The following is a 17,170-nucleotide window of genomic DNA, read 5'->3' as shown; positions in this document are numbered from 1 at the left end:
ACAGACATGACCTGACATGAGCTGTTGTCACAGACATGACCTGACATGAGCTGTTGTCACAGACATGACCTGACATGACCTGTTCTCACAGACATGACCTGTTCTCACAGACATGACCTGTCATGACCTGTTGTCACAGACATGACCTGTTGTCACAGACATGACCTGACATGACCTGTTGTCACAGACATGACCTGACATGAGCTGTTGTCACAGACATGACCTGACATGAGCTGTTGTCACAGACATGACCTGACATGACCTGTTCTCACAGACATGACCTGTCATGACCTGTTGTCACAGACATGACCTGTTGTCACAGACATGACCTGACATGAGCTGTTGTCACAGACATGACCTGTTGTCACAGACATGACCTGACATGAGCTGTTGTCACAGACATGACCTGACATGAGCTGTTGTCACAGACATGACCTGACATGAGCTGTTGTCACAGACATGACCTGTCATGACCTGTTGTCACAGACATGACCTGTTGTCACAGACATGACCTGACATGAGCTGTTGTCACAGACATGACCTGACATGACCTGTCATCACAGACATGACCTGTCATGACCTGTTGTCACAGACATGACCTGTTGTCACAGACATGACCTGACATGAGCTGTTGTCACAGACATGACCTGTTGTCACAGACATGACCTGACATGACCTGTTGTCACAGACATGACCTGACATGACCTGTTGTCACAGACATGACCTGACATGAGCTGTTGTCACAGACATTACCGGTCGTCACATACATGACCTGACATGACCTCTCAGTGGAAGTTGTTCATGGTCCTTCTCTGTGTAGGTTTTAACTCTCAGTGGAAGTTGTTCATGTTCCTTCTCTGTTTAGGTTTTGCCAATGTGCAAACACCCCAGTTTGCCAGAGGCAATGTGTTCAACAACCAGCCCAGCCAAGAGCAGCTCCAGGAGCAGGACAAGTACAAAGCCTACCTCAAGCAGCAGGTACAGTACTGCTTCACACAGCAGGTGGTGCTGTCGGCCCCTCTGGCCCACTATGACACTATTAGAGCTTTTCCATCACATGTGCTGGCCTGGCTCCACTTGGCTCGACTCGGCGCGGCAGCCCAGCGCAGCTGAGATTTGCATTTATTTCCAAGCCTTCCGGTTGTTTGTCAATGTTAATTAACATAACACAGCTAATTAAATCAGGAAACGGTCAAATAAAGCAGAACAGAGAAAGATTCAGTTAGAAGCTACAAAAGTACTGAGAGCTGAACACAGAGGCTTTTAAAAAGCTCTTTCTCTGATCTCCAGCACAGACGTGAATGGAGTCTCGCAGCAACACACGCTTGTGGGTAGAATGGGGGTCAGCCACGGCTGGCAAGACGCACTAGACGTCACCGCAGCCTGCTTCGGTGGGTCCGGTGGGACGCTTTGACCTGACTCCGGAGTAGGTCCATCTCGGGCGCGGCTCGCCGCGTTTAGATCAGTAATGGAAACGCAAATCAGCTCGGCTCGACTTGGCGCGGCCAAAAGTGCCAATGGAAAAGCCCTAAATGACAGGCTCTGAGCCCCTGTGTACGCAGTGTTTTTTACGGGTTCTTTTTGAGTTTAGGAAAAGGGCTTTCCTCTCATCAAATGCTGCTCATCGTAATAAGAAGTGAACTCTTTCTTTGTGGGTAATAGGGCTTTATGTTTGCTTAATAGGGTTTGGTGTCTCGTTCACGTGGATTTGTTTGCAGATCGAGGAGAAATGTCATAAGAAGGCCGAGGAGAGGGAGCACGCAAGACTGGAGGAGGAGAAGGAGGAGACCAGGCTGGCGGAGCAGAGGGCTCGCATCCAGAGGGAGTACGAGGAGGAGCAGGAAAGGAAGAAACGCAAGGAGATGGAGGTGTGCCCAGCAACAAGGGGTTAAAACACAGGGTTCACATCCTGTCATGTGCAGAGATGTCTCTTATTTATTTATACTGGGATGTTACTGTACTACAGTTGCTGTTGCGTTTCTGTTCACTGACCTGACCTGGGATCTGCTGTCATCTTCCCCAGCTCACAGCATCACTAACTACAGACATACCGTAATTACTTCTTGAAATGTAGCACCCCCTGGTGGATTAAAATAATATTATTTGGGCTCAGTTGGCCTCTGTATCTGTGACTAGTCTACAGGCATGTGGTAAACCAGTCATTGTCAACGTGAGGTCCAGGGACCACCTCCAGCAAATTGATGAATAGTTAAACTTCAGCATTATTTAAGTGACAAGTTAAAACAATTAGAGAATGTAGAGAACGACTGTTTTGTTCGTATTTTCACTGTAATCTCTCTACCTACAATACACATAGTCGTGGAATTCTGGACAAATGTTCAGATTTGGGTCTGAGAGAGTCAAAATGTCATTAACCCCAAGGTGGACCAAATTATGAGTCCTTGATATGAAAAGGTTGAGAATCACTGTGGCGCAAATCTACAATGTTTTTTTTTTATATATATATAAATCTACAATGTCTGGCAAGCAATGAGTAGTGTTTTTCATTTCAAATCTGCAATGTCTGGAAAGCAATGAGTGGTGTTTTTCAATTCGCAATGTCTGGAAAGACATTTTTCAATTCAAATCTGCAATGTCTGGAAAGCAGTGAGTCCATCTCTCTTTCCCATGCCTTCTCTCTCTGTTCCCTCTCAGCAAAAGGTAAAGAACGAGGAGCTGATCCGGCTGGCTGAGCAGCGGAAGAAGGAGACGGAGAGGCGGAAGGTTGAGACAGAGGAGAAGGAGAACGCGGTGCTGAGGAGACAGTACGAGAGGGAGAGGCAGGCTCGTCTGGAGGAGGTTAGCCCGCTCAGCAAGTACCACCTCCACACTGTAACATAGCAACGTCACTAGGAGTAGCCCTAGCAAGTCTGCGACAAGTGTTTGATAAAATGTTTCAAATTTCAATAGAGGCTTCAGAGTACCTTGTACCTTTAGCCCGGGCCTCTACTCCAACAATGCACTCGAGAAGAGTCTGTCCCTGGAGTAAACAGTTGTTTTTTGTTTGCTAAGTAACTAGCCAGCAAGGTTATTGTAAAGAAAATAATGTTCAAATGCAACGACTAGCTAAAATGCGGTACTAGCCACATCCATGTGGCTAGTGACTCGTAATAGCTACTAGTAGCTTGCTAATTAGCAAGGACAATAAAGGCAAGCTACTGGTAGCTATGTTTAGTTAACTAACAAGCTGACATATCTAAACACAAAATTAATCAGATCTATCATGGGGAAACATCAGTTCCCCACCAAAAACAGCACAGAAATTGCATCTGGTACTGTTGAGGCAGCTGTAAGTCCTACGTTTAGAAATGTAAATCTGTTGTCAGCTGTTGTTGGCCAGGGCTGTGGTTCTCCAATATGGCCACCAATATTAGCCATAGCTTCAAACTTGTGCCTACTGTGTGGTACTGAATGGGTGGCTTTGTCTTTAGGTCCACAGGGAGCCCTCTCCTCCAATCCCCACCCTGCAGAGGAAGCACGGCCTACACCGCTACACCCCCAGACCCCCCACTGCCAACAGCCAACACTCTACTGCCCCCCTGTCTGTGAGTTACACACACAACACTCTACTGCCCCCTGTCTGTGAGTTACACACTCAGACCCCCCCACTGCCAACAGCCAACACTCTACTGCCCCCTGTCTGTGAGTTACACACTCAGACCCCCCCACTGCCAACAGCCAACACTCTACTGCCCCCTGTCTGTGAGTTACACACTCAGGCCCCCCCACTGCCAACAGCCAACACTCTACTGCCCCATGTCTGTGAGTTACACACTCAGACCCCCCCCCCACTGCCAACAGCCAACACTCTACTGCCCCCTGTCTGTGAGTTACACACTCAGGCCCCCCCACTGCCAACAGCCAACACTCTACTGCCCCCTGTCTGTGAGTTACACACTCAGGCCCCCCCACTGCCAACAGCCAACACTCTACTGCCCCATGTCTGTGAGTTACACACTCAGACCCCCCCCCCCACTGCCAACAGCCAACACTCTACTGCCCCATGTCTGTGAGTTACACACACAACACTACTGCCCCCTTGTGAGTTACACACACAGACCCCCCACTGCCAACACTGTACTGCCCCCCTGTCTGTGAGTTACACACACCCCAGACCCCCCACTGCCAACAGCCAGCACTCTACTGCCTCCTGTCTGTGAGTTACACACACAGCTTTCTTTCTTTCTTGAAAAGTGGATGTTTGTTCAACAAAGCTTCCCTGGGTAAATAAAGACCGGGGGAAAAAAGTCTCACTTTGTACTCATTCCTTCTTCTTTATTTTTCTTCTTCTTTTCCTTTTTCTCTTTAAGGAGCGCTCTCTGTCTGGGCTCCAGTCTCCCCCTGTCCCTCACTGCAGGAACCAGCTCCGAGCTGCAGGTATACACACACAGACACACCCGCATACCCTGGGCCCTTGGAGACCACTGATGGGGTCAACAGGTGGTATCTAGCCTGGGTAAACCCAGCGTCCACGTGACCTCTATCTATGTGCTATCAGTCACTAGTGACTGATAGCACATACTGTAGATAGAGGTCACGTGGAGGCTGGGTTTACCCAGGCTAGGTGGTATCAGCTGGTACTTCCAAGTTTAGCACGTATCAGCAGTGGAACCACTGTGTGTGTGTGTGTGCGTGTGTGTTGCATGCTTCCAGAGGAGCAGCGCGACGTGTTCAGCGAGCTGTCAGCGTTGCGTCGGCAGCTCCGCAGCGAGCAGCAGCGACTGGAGGGTCGTCTGCTGCAGCCCGACTGGGAGGAGCTAGACTCGCCCCTGGGTCACAGGTAAGACCCTGACACATGCATCACGCATATTAAAAACATCACATCTACCATTTTTGATCCAATGTCCCTTACTGTAATTTCACGTATTTGAAGAATAACCTTCAACCATAGTGCAATATTGCTTAAAGGTCCCAATTTGTGCAGCTGTAACCTCTTAAAAACGTGTGTCTCTGGTCCATAAAACATGATTCTGGATTAATTTGTTGAAAATATAGCAACCCCGTTCGTTCTGACGGAGTTGTCACTTCCTCATCTCGTCGCTTCCCAAGAATGGTCTGTTTCTATAATATATTCAGAACTAACAGTTCCCATTGGCCGCTGAGGGAGAACCCGCCCCAGGCTCCCAGCGGCCAATCAGATTAGCGTCCGTGGACCAGCACGCTAGGTTGTGTCCACAACTAACGTTAGCAACGAGCTACCGCTAACTTAACGGTTGCTACGCTAAAGAGGACATCTCAAAATGCCTAGACTTACCGAATGCACCTCCGCAGTTGCTGGATCACATACAGTTGGCGTCGCTCCAGCTAGAAGTGTTAATTTTGTGGCTATAGACAAAATGGTGCAGGTAGCTTGTGTGAGAGAGACCGCGCGCAGTATGCTTAAGGACCCGAGTGACATCACATTAACCCGTCTGGGGGAACAGAGTGTAAGGGGCGTGGCTTGAAGGAGACTGCAGGGGGAAGCTGGATAGGGACAAATCCAACTCTGGCAGTTCTGAGGTTGTGACCACTCATTACAGGGAGGGATGACAGCAGCATATATGCATTTACAGGTAAAAACAGCTTTTGCACGGAATGGGACCTTTAATTGAATATTGTATTGTGCAGCAACTATCAGCATACATCATGGACACAAATGTACAAATATACAATAGCTGATATTAGTCATGTACAGCTAAATCAGTCAGCACTGATGAAGTACCCATAAAAAAGGTACACTATAGTACATGTGACGCCACATTTTTCAACATGTTATTACAGGATAGATTTCCTCCCTAATTAAGTGTCAGGTTAAAGACTGTAGGGCAAGAGTTATCTTAACCTCCCAGGCTGGACTGTAGGTTAGTGGGAGGTCTACGGATTATGCCGTGCCAGGGGAATGGTTGATTTGTGTGTAACATTTTTAAGTAAATTGTATTTATACAGCGCTTTTCACAGACAGGAGTCACAAAGTGCAACAAAAAATGCAATACACAACAATACAGAAAACAATCAATGAAATTAGAAGATTAAAAACACAGTAAACAATGACAATAAGATTGCATAATACACAGGGCGATAAATAAGGTGCAAATGCAAAGTGCAAATAGGCAGTTACGTGAATGCCTGTTTGAACAGATTCGTCTTTATCTGGCTTTTAAACGACTCAACAGAGTCGGCAGACCTAATAGAAGGGGGAAAAGAATTCCAAAGTTTGGGAGCAGCAGCCGTAAATGCTCCCACTACGGGTCACGAGGCGGGTGCGTGGGACGCATAGGTGATTGAGGTTATTGGACCTAAGGGAACAAACTGATCAGTGAGGGAGGAGTAGATCATGTGTGTGTGTGTGCGTGTGTCTGTGGGTGTATGTGTGTCCAGACATCAGGAGCGCCCACTAGTGGATGTGTTCGACATGGCCAGGCTGCGGCTCCAGGCTCCGGTCCGAAGGCCCAGCTCCAGAAGCACAGAGCCCCAAAACCTGCTGCGAATCCACGACTCCCTGCAGCTCAAACACCATGGTGAGGCTCGATGAGTAAGAACAGAAAACGGCAATAAACACTTTTTGTGAGGAAAAATAAATGATGTTAGCTGGTTAGCACTTCTAGCAGACAATACTGCACAGTTTTGTGGAACAAGCAGCAAAGGCTTACCAGATATTTCCAATAATGTACAGTCCAGTATAATCCACACTGCTGTTACAGTAATGTAAATTCACTGATTACAATGTCCTATTTCTCCCCCGGCACTTCTCCATATTTGTTGTTGCTATGGGAAATGGCATGTCATCATGATTGGCCAGTTGGAAAAAGCAGTTCACGTCACCCGACACTTTCTGAAAAGTTTAACATTTCTCAACTTTTGAAAGCGCTCCGCTCTGAACCTCATCGTCTATGACATCATGAGTGACATCACAATTACTGTCTCGCCTTAAACATGTGACTGATGTGTCTGTGTGTTTGTGTCAGATGGTGAGTTCAGGGCGGCTTCCTGTGAGGTTGCTGAACATGAGGAAATGGGTGTGGCCAGCAGGAGGAGGCGGAGCTACAGGGAACCATATCAGCAGTTCAGCAGCCAGCGCACACCTGCCCATGATGGTCAGAGCTCACTGCACCAACAGATAATTCACTGTTTATCCCCTTAAATAGTTTTTATATTTCTCTGTGGAAGAATATCTTCACAAGCAACTAAATGTATTTCCCCCAATGTTTCCTTTTAAGTAGCTTTAATTAAGGAATATAAATTTTCTTTAATATATCGGAGCAGGAAGTTAACTTTGTGTTGGTGCATTACAAAATCTACCACCTGCCAATGGCATGAATGTTAAAATAATCTGACCTTTGTCTACTTGACCATTTCTATACATCTTAGGTTTTCAAAAGACCACGTACCCCATTTGATAAGATTTCTTTTTTAGATGTTTTATTACAGAAACAAAGTGTATGAAACCCATGACCAAAATAGTCATACATTATGTCATTGTGTTGCTTATGATGGAAATACATTGAAAAAAAATTAGTCCCCTTTTTGCTGGGGACCCCCTGGAACCCCCTCAAGGACCCCTGGGGTTCCTAGACCCCACTTGGAGAACCACTGCCCTGAAAGATAATACTTTGCTCCTTGTGTTGCAGATTACTTAGAGCTGTCCCCACCTCAGCCAAGTCACTATCCGGTGAGTTGAAAAGGAAGAACTCATTACATCACATCCTCTATACATCCTTGTACTGTATATGCCATACGCTTGGGTTTAACCAAACACATGTACTACATGCAGTTTGTAGTGCTTTGCCTTGTACTTCTAATTACTAATGTATCTAATAGAACAGGATTTTGAAGGGAGTGTTGTGTTTTTGTTCCAGAGGAGCGCGACAGGAGATTCTGCCCGAGGTTTTCTGCTGGAGTCCGAGAGTGCTTTCATCGGTAAGACGCAGAGAGATCGCTGACGATGCACATCGTCTCCTCATCAGGCGAAGCGCCCGCTCGTGTTGAGACTCCAGTTGGAAAAATCTAGCGTGTTTGAAATAATCACACATAGCAGTGGGTCTCAAACTTTTTTGGCTCCAGTACCCCTTTCCCTGATTTCTGAATCCGAGTGCCTCCTTTACCCAACATTTTGCTTAGAAAACGGCAAGAGAAAAATATACGAGGGATCAGTGTCGGTAAACAAACGGCTGTCTGGGGGCAACTGCCGTTTGCTTTAAACAGCTGTTCAATGTGAAACCATGCCCTCTTTGAACTATAACTACTCCTTAATAGGAGTAGTTAATAATTTGATAGGAGTAATCAAATTAAACAAGTTTACACACTTTAAACAAGTGACCACTTTTAAGACTATCACCTCTGGAGCACACGGGTCATCTTTAAAAATCTTTATTTGGCGTATCTTTTGTACTATTTGAGAAATCGCAGTTTACGTTTCTTTCCCCAGCCTTTATAATGGGACCCTATGGAGCCAGCCTTGAGTGTCTCACTCTAGCAGGCTGTACTTTTGACTAAATTCACTTCATTTTAAAAACTGCGACAGTTCACACAACTTTAACACTACATACATATATTAATATATTATACATCAGACCCTTTAGCTACTTCTGCTCCCACTCAGAATGTCAAAATATAAGCGATGTGATATATTGTTTTTGAGAGACTTGGCCGAACTTTTCAGCTTTATTTATTAAGTTAACTGCTGCAGTGGCACCCGGAAGTGCTTTTTTGTTGTCGTGACGTCACACTGATTCGTCCTATAGCATATGATGCAATGGATCACCACCTTTTGAACAATATAACATTACAGTTGCGAGTTGCGATTAGTGTCTCCTGAGCAGATTTATTTTAACGTTTCATTTATTTTCATGATTTATTATTACATGTTCCCCTTCTCTCAAGTCCCACCTGTCTTACCTCCACATACCCCTAGGTCAGGGGTGTCCAAACGTTTGTGAATGCCGGAGCCAGATTAGATCATGTGAAAATACCTGGGGGGTCAGCTGCTTATCACATCATATGGGTTCTTAAAAAAAAATCACATACAATGCAATTCAATTGTACGCAAATGCTTTTTTTTTTCCAGTGACATAATAGTAGTCCTTAAATCAACAGACTTTATCCACCCGGACAATCGCTGGTATGAATTAATGTATGTTTAGTCTCGTAATGTCTCTGCACTTTGAAGTCTTTCATAACAGCGACGGTCTCTTGGCAAATGAGACACACGTAACTGTTTCAGATTTTCTGTGAAAAAGTATTCAGCTTTCCAGCGCTCCTGAAAGCAGCAGCCCTCACTCTCAACTTTACACTTTGCTGTGGCCATGTCTGCCACCCAGTGGGAAATGTCTGTTGCTAAGTCTGTTGTTTACCATCTGAAAGCTTTAGTTCTATCTACGTTCTTCCTACTTACCTAACATATGCATGTGTTATATAGGGTTATAGGTAGATGTATTATATTATAGTATTATATTCCTGTATACGTTTTTGTTTGTTTTCTCTTGTTTGTCTTAAACGTAGGACTTTAAAATGTTTTGTCTTTTACTTTGCATATTTGTAATGCATCTGTATTGTTTGTTTTGACTGTGGACCCCAGGAAGAGTAGCTGTTGCCTTGTGTAATGGCTAATGGGGATCCTAATAAACTAAACTAAACTACTTGGTGCTTGTCTACAAACTGTACACATACTGTATAGTATATTTTGAGAGACGAGCCGCGGGCCATTCAAAATGGGTCCATGGGCTGCAATTGGCCCCCGGGCCGGACTTTGGACATGCCTGCATTAGGGGTACATGTACCTCAGTTTGGGAACCACTGAGATATAGACAGTTTCACCAGAATTCTGTTGCTGGGGAACAGTTTGGACTTAAGTTTATTTCCTGTCAGTTATTGTATTAGTAGTCGCTTGCCACACTATCTCTGTTTAGTGCTGTACCAGCGCAGCAGAGAGTGTTTAGTGCTGTACCAGCGCAGCAGAGAGTGTTTAGTGCTGTACCAGCGCAGCAGAGTGTGTTTAGTGCTGTACCAGCGCAGCAGAGAGTGTTTAGTGCTGTACCAGCGCAGCAGAGAGTGTTTAGTGCTGTACCAGCGCAGCAGAGAGTGTTTAGTGCTGTACCAGCGCAGCAGAGAGTCTGGATACTCTTAATCTCACTCTGGTATAGCAAAGAAAAAGGGCTCCGTTTTCTTTACCACCATCCACCGAAAGCACCAAGCAGGCCTGCTTTATTGCACAATCCAAATCTTTGTCAATACTTGCCATTTTCAGCGTGTAGGTTGCTAGCTTGCTAGCTAGCATTGTTGTTTCACAGCGGTGGAGGCATTTGAGAGCGACATGCAGGGAGCTGCAAGTGATTTCCCTTCCGCTCCGACTGAAATGGTCGGAGCCAATGGCAGAGCTTCTCCCTGCAGCCTGCTTCCAGTGAGCCAGACTAGGCAGAGCTTCTCCCTGCAGCCTGCTTCCAGTGAGTCAGACTAGGCAGAGCTTCTCCCTGCAGCCTGCTTCCAGTGAGTCAGACTAGGCAGAGCTTCTCCCTGCAGCCTGCTTCCAGTGTGTCAGACTAGGCAGAGCTTCTCCCTGCAGCCTGCTTCCAGTGAGTCAGACTACTCATTGTATTAGCAAACACTGCAACCGGAAGTAGGGCTAGGGCCAATTTAGAATGTTTATGCTATCAAGTTGAAGCGGTCTATGTCCTCCCTGACACACAAGATCATCTGTACAACGAAATAGCAATAACTTAGTCCAATTTTGAAAATCTGTTGTGATGGGCAAATCATGGCTATAATCGACCTACTGTACAATTCATGTAGTGTTTCCACTTTTAAGGTGTGAATTTTCGTAGTAACCTCACACTGACCGTCCCTAAGGCCTTTATGTTCTCTGCCCCTGCAGCCTGGGCTTGCAGATACAGTAGGCTACATACTGTAAGCTGATTCCCATCAGAGCTTTCAGAAACTTAGCGAAGGTTTTGGAAGCAAATTCAATTGGGGTTTGTAATTGCTCCCATAGATAGATCATTCTTCCTCCGTCTCTCTTCAGTCATATGAATTCATGAGCTGCCAATGTATGCTTTATGTGCTTTTCCTTGTTTATTGTCTGCTTGCATTGCCTTTTAGGCATATTGATTCAGTGAGCTGTATGCTTCTGTGTTTGTGCTTTTAATTGCTTGCTGTTTGGAAACTATTGCTGCTTTATTGGACAGGGCTCCCTCGAAAAAGAGATCTTGTAATCTCAGGGGGACTCACCTAGTTAAATAAAGGTTAAACAAGAAAAAAAAAATCGCAGTGATAGAACCTTAACGGAGAACTTCACCAAAAAACAATGCTGATTAATTTTGCACATGATCTGATGTCCAAAACGGCATCACTGGTCCACAACTTAACTCAAATCAACTCCCAATAACTGTGAAATTAAATTGATGCCTGCAAATATATGTGTGAGCCCATGTGCAAAATAAATCAGCACTGTTTTTCAGTGAAGTTCTCCTTTTAACGTGTTTTGTGATTTCTATCCTGCTAAATAAAGACCAGACATAATCTGTAGAGAATGATTTATTTTCAGGTGCTTTACACAGCAGTAAAGTTTGATGGCTCTCTCTGTCCTGACTGCCTGACCTGCTTTTGCTTGGTGTGGCGCTGGCACTGTGGGGAAAACAGCGCACAGTACAGCATGTCCTCTGTGACTTTCTTTAGTGGTGGTGTGTGGGTACCTCATTTTGTTGTGTGTTTGTGTGCTGGTTCCTCAGACCCCCTAGGCGATGCCTTTCCGGTGCCGCCGTCCCCAGAGCAGCAGAAGACCCCCCAGCTGTCGGCCAGGGAGAGGAGGAGGCTGGCCAAACAGTCACAACCCCTCCAGGTACACCACACACCCCTCAGCTAGCAGACCACACTTTCTTATCTGGACCTTTCAGAGACCCGTGTCCTGTAGCTTAAATGTCCACAGGTTCAACAGCCATGTGTCCTTGTCCTTGAGCAAAACCATTCCCACTCATTGTAAGTCGCTCTGGATAAGAAAGAATTCAACAAAATAACCAAATGTCAAAGAATGTCTCTTCCAACTGTTCGTCTTGTCTGGTGTCTCCTGGTTTGTTCAGGAACGGGCTGCCTCCAGGGAGCCCATTGGCCAGCCAGATAGCTACTCCCACCAATCCGGGAGCGGCCGCAGGCGGGAGGCGGAGCCGAGTGGAGAGGGGAGGAGGAGAGGAAGACGAATGGCTCTCAGTCGTCATGGCAGCACAGCAGGTACGACACGCAGGACTTGATGTTGCTGCTGCTTAGATTTGCTTTTTCCAATGTTGCTGCCAAAAAAGCACATCAGAAAAAAGGCCTTGTTTCAGGAATTAAAGGGCCACTTTGCTGATTTTCAACCAGCTTTGTGTCATTGGGCATCAATAATCGAAAATCGATATTTAATCGTTAAGGAATTACGTCGATCATGTGGAATTTTGATCTTTTTTTATCAAATAGATGTGCTGAAAGAATGGATTTCACTATGTGTTCGCAACCAGGTGAGGATGCAATCTAACTAGTTTTAGGAATACTACTGAACACCTCGTGGGGTCGGGCTGCCGACGTGAATCAGCACACAGCACTAAGCAGCCAGCCGCTGAACTGGAAATCAAGAGAAGAAAGCGTTTTTTGTTTTGTTTTGTTTGGGACCATTTCGAGTTAAAAGACAACTTTGCTCACTGCAAGCACTGCGATGCCGTGTGTAAGTACAACACGGCCACAACGCCAATGATCCACCACTTGGAACAGGGTATATCCGTTCATTAACGCGCATTCGTGTCTCACGTCTCTCCTAAACAAGAATCAGTAGGCTGGATGCTGGAGTTAACTTCACTTTGTTGTTTATGAGTGGACACTAGTCACCACCACCTTACATATTATGTGAGTCACTGTTATTTTGTTTTATGATGCTCTAAGTTAAATAGGCATACATTCAGGCGGTGTCTCGTCATAGACACGTGGTCAATGGGTTAGCATGGAGGAAATCCTGCTTTTCTTCCTATTCAGCATAGTTAGCATTTAGCTGCTAGCCCTGCCCAGGCAGACAGGATCGGGGATTTAACCCCGCAGTAAACGCACATCTGAACAGTACTGTACCTGCTTTTGAATCCCCAATCCTGTAGTGTAGAGCCGTAGCACCGTCCTTTGGTGTCTTTAGTATTTTCTGCCATAGGCTATATATATATATATATATATATATATATATATATATATATATATATATATATATATATATATATAATATTATTGTTATTGATAATTGATCATTAATTTTCCTGAATTTCGATTATGGAAATGTATTCAAATGCCTAGTTTATGCAAATGAACAATGTTTAACTTCCCTCCATCTTGCCTGGACCGAGAGCTCCCTGTACCTTCTCAGAACTTCCTGGACCAAATGATGTCATAATGATGTCTTGTCACTATCAGTATTGCTCTCTTTACCTTCCTGGACCAAATGATGTCATAATGATGTCTTGTCACTATCAGTATTGCTCTCTTTACCTTCCTGGACCAAATGATGTCATAATGATGTCTTGTCACTATCAGTATTGCTCTCTTTACCTTCCTGGACCAAATGATGTCATAATGATGTCTTGTCACTATCAGTATTGCTCTCTTTACCTTCCTGGACCAAATGATGTCATAATGATGTCTTGTCACTATCAGTATTGCTCTCTTTACCTTCCTGGACCAAATGACAAGGTCCTGTTTGTTGTCTGAATTTCAAGGGCCCACGGGTCATTAAATTAATGTTTAAATCAACTTGTAAACCTTTTGTTCTAGTAACATCACCGTTATTTTCTGTATCAGTAAAGGTATCGGAAAGCTTCAAAATATTGCATAAGTTAATGAAATTGTCTGGTTCTCTAGGAGCAGCTGATCTGTTGGACGATGAGGACGACTCGGCCCGTCCCCGGGTCTCTCTCCAGCATCCAAACCCCCGTGGCTCCGTGGAGACCGTGGCCACAGACCCCTGGCTGCGGCCGGGCACGTCGGACACGCTGAGGGGATTGATGGAGGGCCCGTCCAGGAGGGAGCAGTCCACGAGAGACTCGCCCCCCCAAGACTGGGACGGCCCCAACTATCACGGCTAGTCTCTCACCAGGAACACTCTCCACTAAAGATTAAAATGTTGTCTAATTAGCATCTTCCCTGACGGATGATTATCTATATTTTGTAATGTGGACTCTGTCTGTTTCAAGAATTTTGACTGGCCACAGCTATGCCGTTTTACGTGCGATCAGGTTGAAACTTTCAGGAAGTGTAAAGAGCACCTGTGCGGGTGACCTGACGGGAGCCAGATTTTTTAATTAGGTGATTGCCCTAATTACCTAATGACATCAGTGATGTCATCAATGATTTCCTACCATCACTGATTATGTAATCAGTGACACACACAGACGAGAGAGACTGAGGGAGAGGGAGAGAGAGAGAGAGGGAGACATTGCGCCCGCGCCAATGGGGCAGGCAAGGCTATGCAGCAGCCCAGCTGCGTATGCGCGAGCTGCAGGGGGCGGGCGAGGCCGCGACCGCACAGCTAGCAAGCTTGCATAGCGGGCGAGCCTAGGAATTGAGCGCGCATAGCTGTGCGTGAGATGCCTAGTACTATATGAATGTCTGCAGGACTGGGTGCTGAAAAATGACACCTATCGGTAAAAAGTCTAAAAATGTCAAATCCTCCCAATGAAAACTGAAGACTTCCTCTTCATGGGCATTTCCAACCTTTTAACATTTTATTTATTTACACTGGTTTTGCGAGACGAGACAGACAAGACCAGTTCGACTGGTACAACAGTTGGCTTTTTGTATCTTATTCGTAACTTAATAAATTCTATTTTAATTAAAGGCATGGATTGTGTATTTTGTTTGGCTGTATTTGACAGTCTGTGATAAGGCTCCACCATACTGACAGTATTTCTGTTCAATTCTCTCCAACAGAGTGATTGCCTGTTTGACATTTGAGCACTTGGTTCGACACCTAAATTGTTATTCACACTTGTATATTCAATAAACCTGCTGTGTTCCATAGCACATCTGTAATACATCTTGACAAGTTCTAATGTTTAACAACTCCTCTTGAGCGCTCAGAGATGTATTCAAATGTGTAAAAGTAGGGGCAAATGAAGTCTGGATGAGGACATGCTAATCTGGGTATTGTAGTCTATGACGTGACGAGGAGGCATTCCAGGCATCTAATAACAAAATAAGTATTCAATCTTAAAAACATTTTTCTTAATGCAAATCTGCCAGATGTTTTCAATATAAATCAACTGGCATTTCCTCACTGTCAGTTTGTTGAGCTTTCCTTCTTTGTCAAGAGCGTCCCAAGTGGGCACACACTCCGGATTTAAGCCAGAGTGGTATCTTATGAATAATGTCCTCCATCTTGAGCAAATATTTCACTCTATGGAGACCCACTTTTTGGTCCCCATTCATAGCTACAGTAACCAGGGTCTAGACTATAAATGAGCAGTAATTCAGAACACGTTATTAAATTGCCATCCTGGTGGTTTTTTCAGGGGGTAATATACAGGAGAGGTAGGGAGGAGAATTAGCTGGATTAATAGCATGGTAGTCTATCATGTTGGCAGCCACAGGACGTGGGGATTTGAGAGAGTCAAACTGAGATCACGCTGCGGTCCACTGACGCAGAAAGCTGTGGCTGGATTACTAGAAGCCTCAATATTTGCAGGGTTCTGGGAGTGTACAGGTAAAAACCGCGGGGGCGGGTTCAATTCCTGGTAGCGGTACTTTTGGTTTGGTCAGATGTTCCTACAAACACATTGGCCGTGTCTGCGGGTGGGAAGCCGGTGGCGTATGGTCGCTGCACTCTGGTCGGCCTGTTCGGTGGGGAGGGAAACTGAGGAGGAATAGCTTGATGCTCCCATGTGCTATGTCCTGCCGGTAAAGCTCCTCACTGTCTGGTGATGCAGCTGGCGAGTGCACATATCGAAGGAAGCATGTGCTAGTATATATATAGATAGATACTGTAGATAGATGTAAATATATAGATATGCAGTGTTGGGGGTAACGCGTAAGTAATAACGAGTAGTAGTCAAATTACAGTTACTAATCAAACACTTAACTCGTTACTTGCATACTAGCAAGATAAGTATAGAGAGAAAATATCTTCGGTTTAATAGCAGATGTGCCCAGAGACAGGGTGTTGCTTAACTGCACACCAGAAAGCATGCAGAACAGTACTATTAGTCTACACATAACTTCAGATAACTAACATCATGCAAAACAAGAAATCATTTTAACCTCTAAAACACATTGACAAACAGATCACACTACCCCAGGTCATCCTGGGAACTCCGTCCACTTTCCTCTTCCACAGGTTAAATTTCCCAGAAAGCTTTGAGGCATAACTTTTTACACTGTTTTCCAATTAAATCAGGCTAAAAAGTGTTAGACAGAAATAATATTTATTTTTAACACAACATGCAATTCTGGAATATTTTAATATTGGACAAAATAAAATGAAATGAAATGTAAACCATAAGAGATACGCACATTACCTGTATTTGTTGCGCGGAAGGACAACAATGTGACACTGCAAACTTTGCCCTCGACAGAAGGTTATTTTAATACATCCATGGACAGAAGCAGCTAGCTACCGCTGCGAACCCATACATCCATGCTGCGAACACGACATCAAACTCCTCAAAGCATCTGCAGAGGCAACATGCTAACACAAAGCTGGTTGCAGAGCCGCTGAGTCGCCAGCCTCGACCCCAAGCAAGCAGCAAAAGCTTTCTTTTCACCAGGTAACATCAAAATCAGAGATGGACAGGCTTGTTGCCTCGTACATGGTAGAGGAAATGTTGCCAGTTTCAACCAACAGTGGAATCGCCATTTTTCAGAAACATTGAGCAAAATACAGATGGCAGGGAACGCACAGCCACCATCAGACAGGAAAAGTTTTGCAACCTACCTTATTACGATAGAGATTTGTGCTAATATATATGGGCTTATGTAAGGTTTAATGTTGTATTGTTAACTGGCAAATTACGTGACAATGCATCTCAGGCGATGTTACGGAGTAACGCAAAAGTAATGTAACGAGTAGTCGAACAAATTACTTTCTCCAGGGAGTAATCAACAAAAGTAAAGCATTACTTTTTTTTAAGTAATGTGTAATGTGTAATACATTACTTTTTTGAGTAAACTGACCCCAACTCTGTAGATATGTGACAGACTA

At 44.9% G+C, this 17,170-nt stretch overlaps 1 protein-coding gene across 1 annotated transcript in view; it reads left to right on the top strand.

The window, feature by feature from the left end:
- Nucleotides 1-14,531, top strand: part of LOC310790119 (centrosome and spindle pole-associated protein 1-like) — a gene marked incomplete at its 5' end in the record, with an annotated part of 33,184 nt that extends 18,653 nt beyond the window's left edge. Inside the window, 13 exon segments of the mRNA XM_083651811.1 lie at nt 866-978; nt 1,719-1,868; nt 2,656-2,799; nt 3,432-3,545; nt 4,311-4,377; nt 4,654-4,780; nt 6,358-6,497; nt 6,945-7,073; nt 7,608-7,648; nt 7,836-7,896; nt 11,700-11,809; nt 12,048-12,195; nt 13,837-14,531. Coding sequence (XP_083507937.1) covers nt 866-978; nt 1,719-1,868; nt 2,656-2,799; nt 3,432-3,545; nt 4,311-4,377; nt 4,654-4,780; nt 6,358-6,497; nt 6,945-7,073; nt 7,608-7,648; nt 7,836-7,896; nt 11,700-11,809; nt 12,048-12,195; nt 13,837-14,060 — 1,568 coding nt within the window. The 3' untranslated portion in view covers nt 14,061-14,531.
- Between the last annotated feature and the right edge of the window lie 2,639 nt (nt 14,532-17,170).

Source organism: Poromitra crassiceps (assembly GCF_964638095.1).
Source record: "Poromitra crassiceps genome assembly, chromosome: 15".
Lineage (NCBI taxonomy): Eukaryota > Metazoa > Chordata > Actinopteri > Beryciformes > Melamphaidae > Poromitra > Poromitra crassiceps.
The sequence above is the reverse complement of the archived record's forward strand: the minus strand, read 5'-3'. Positions and strand labels throughout refer to the sequence as shown.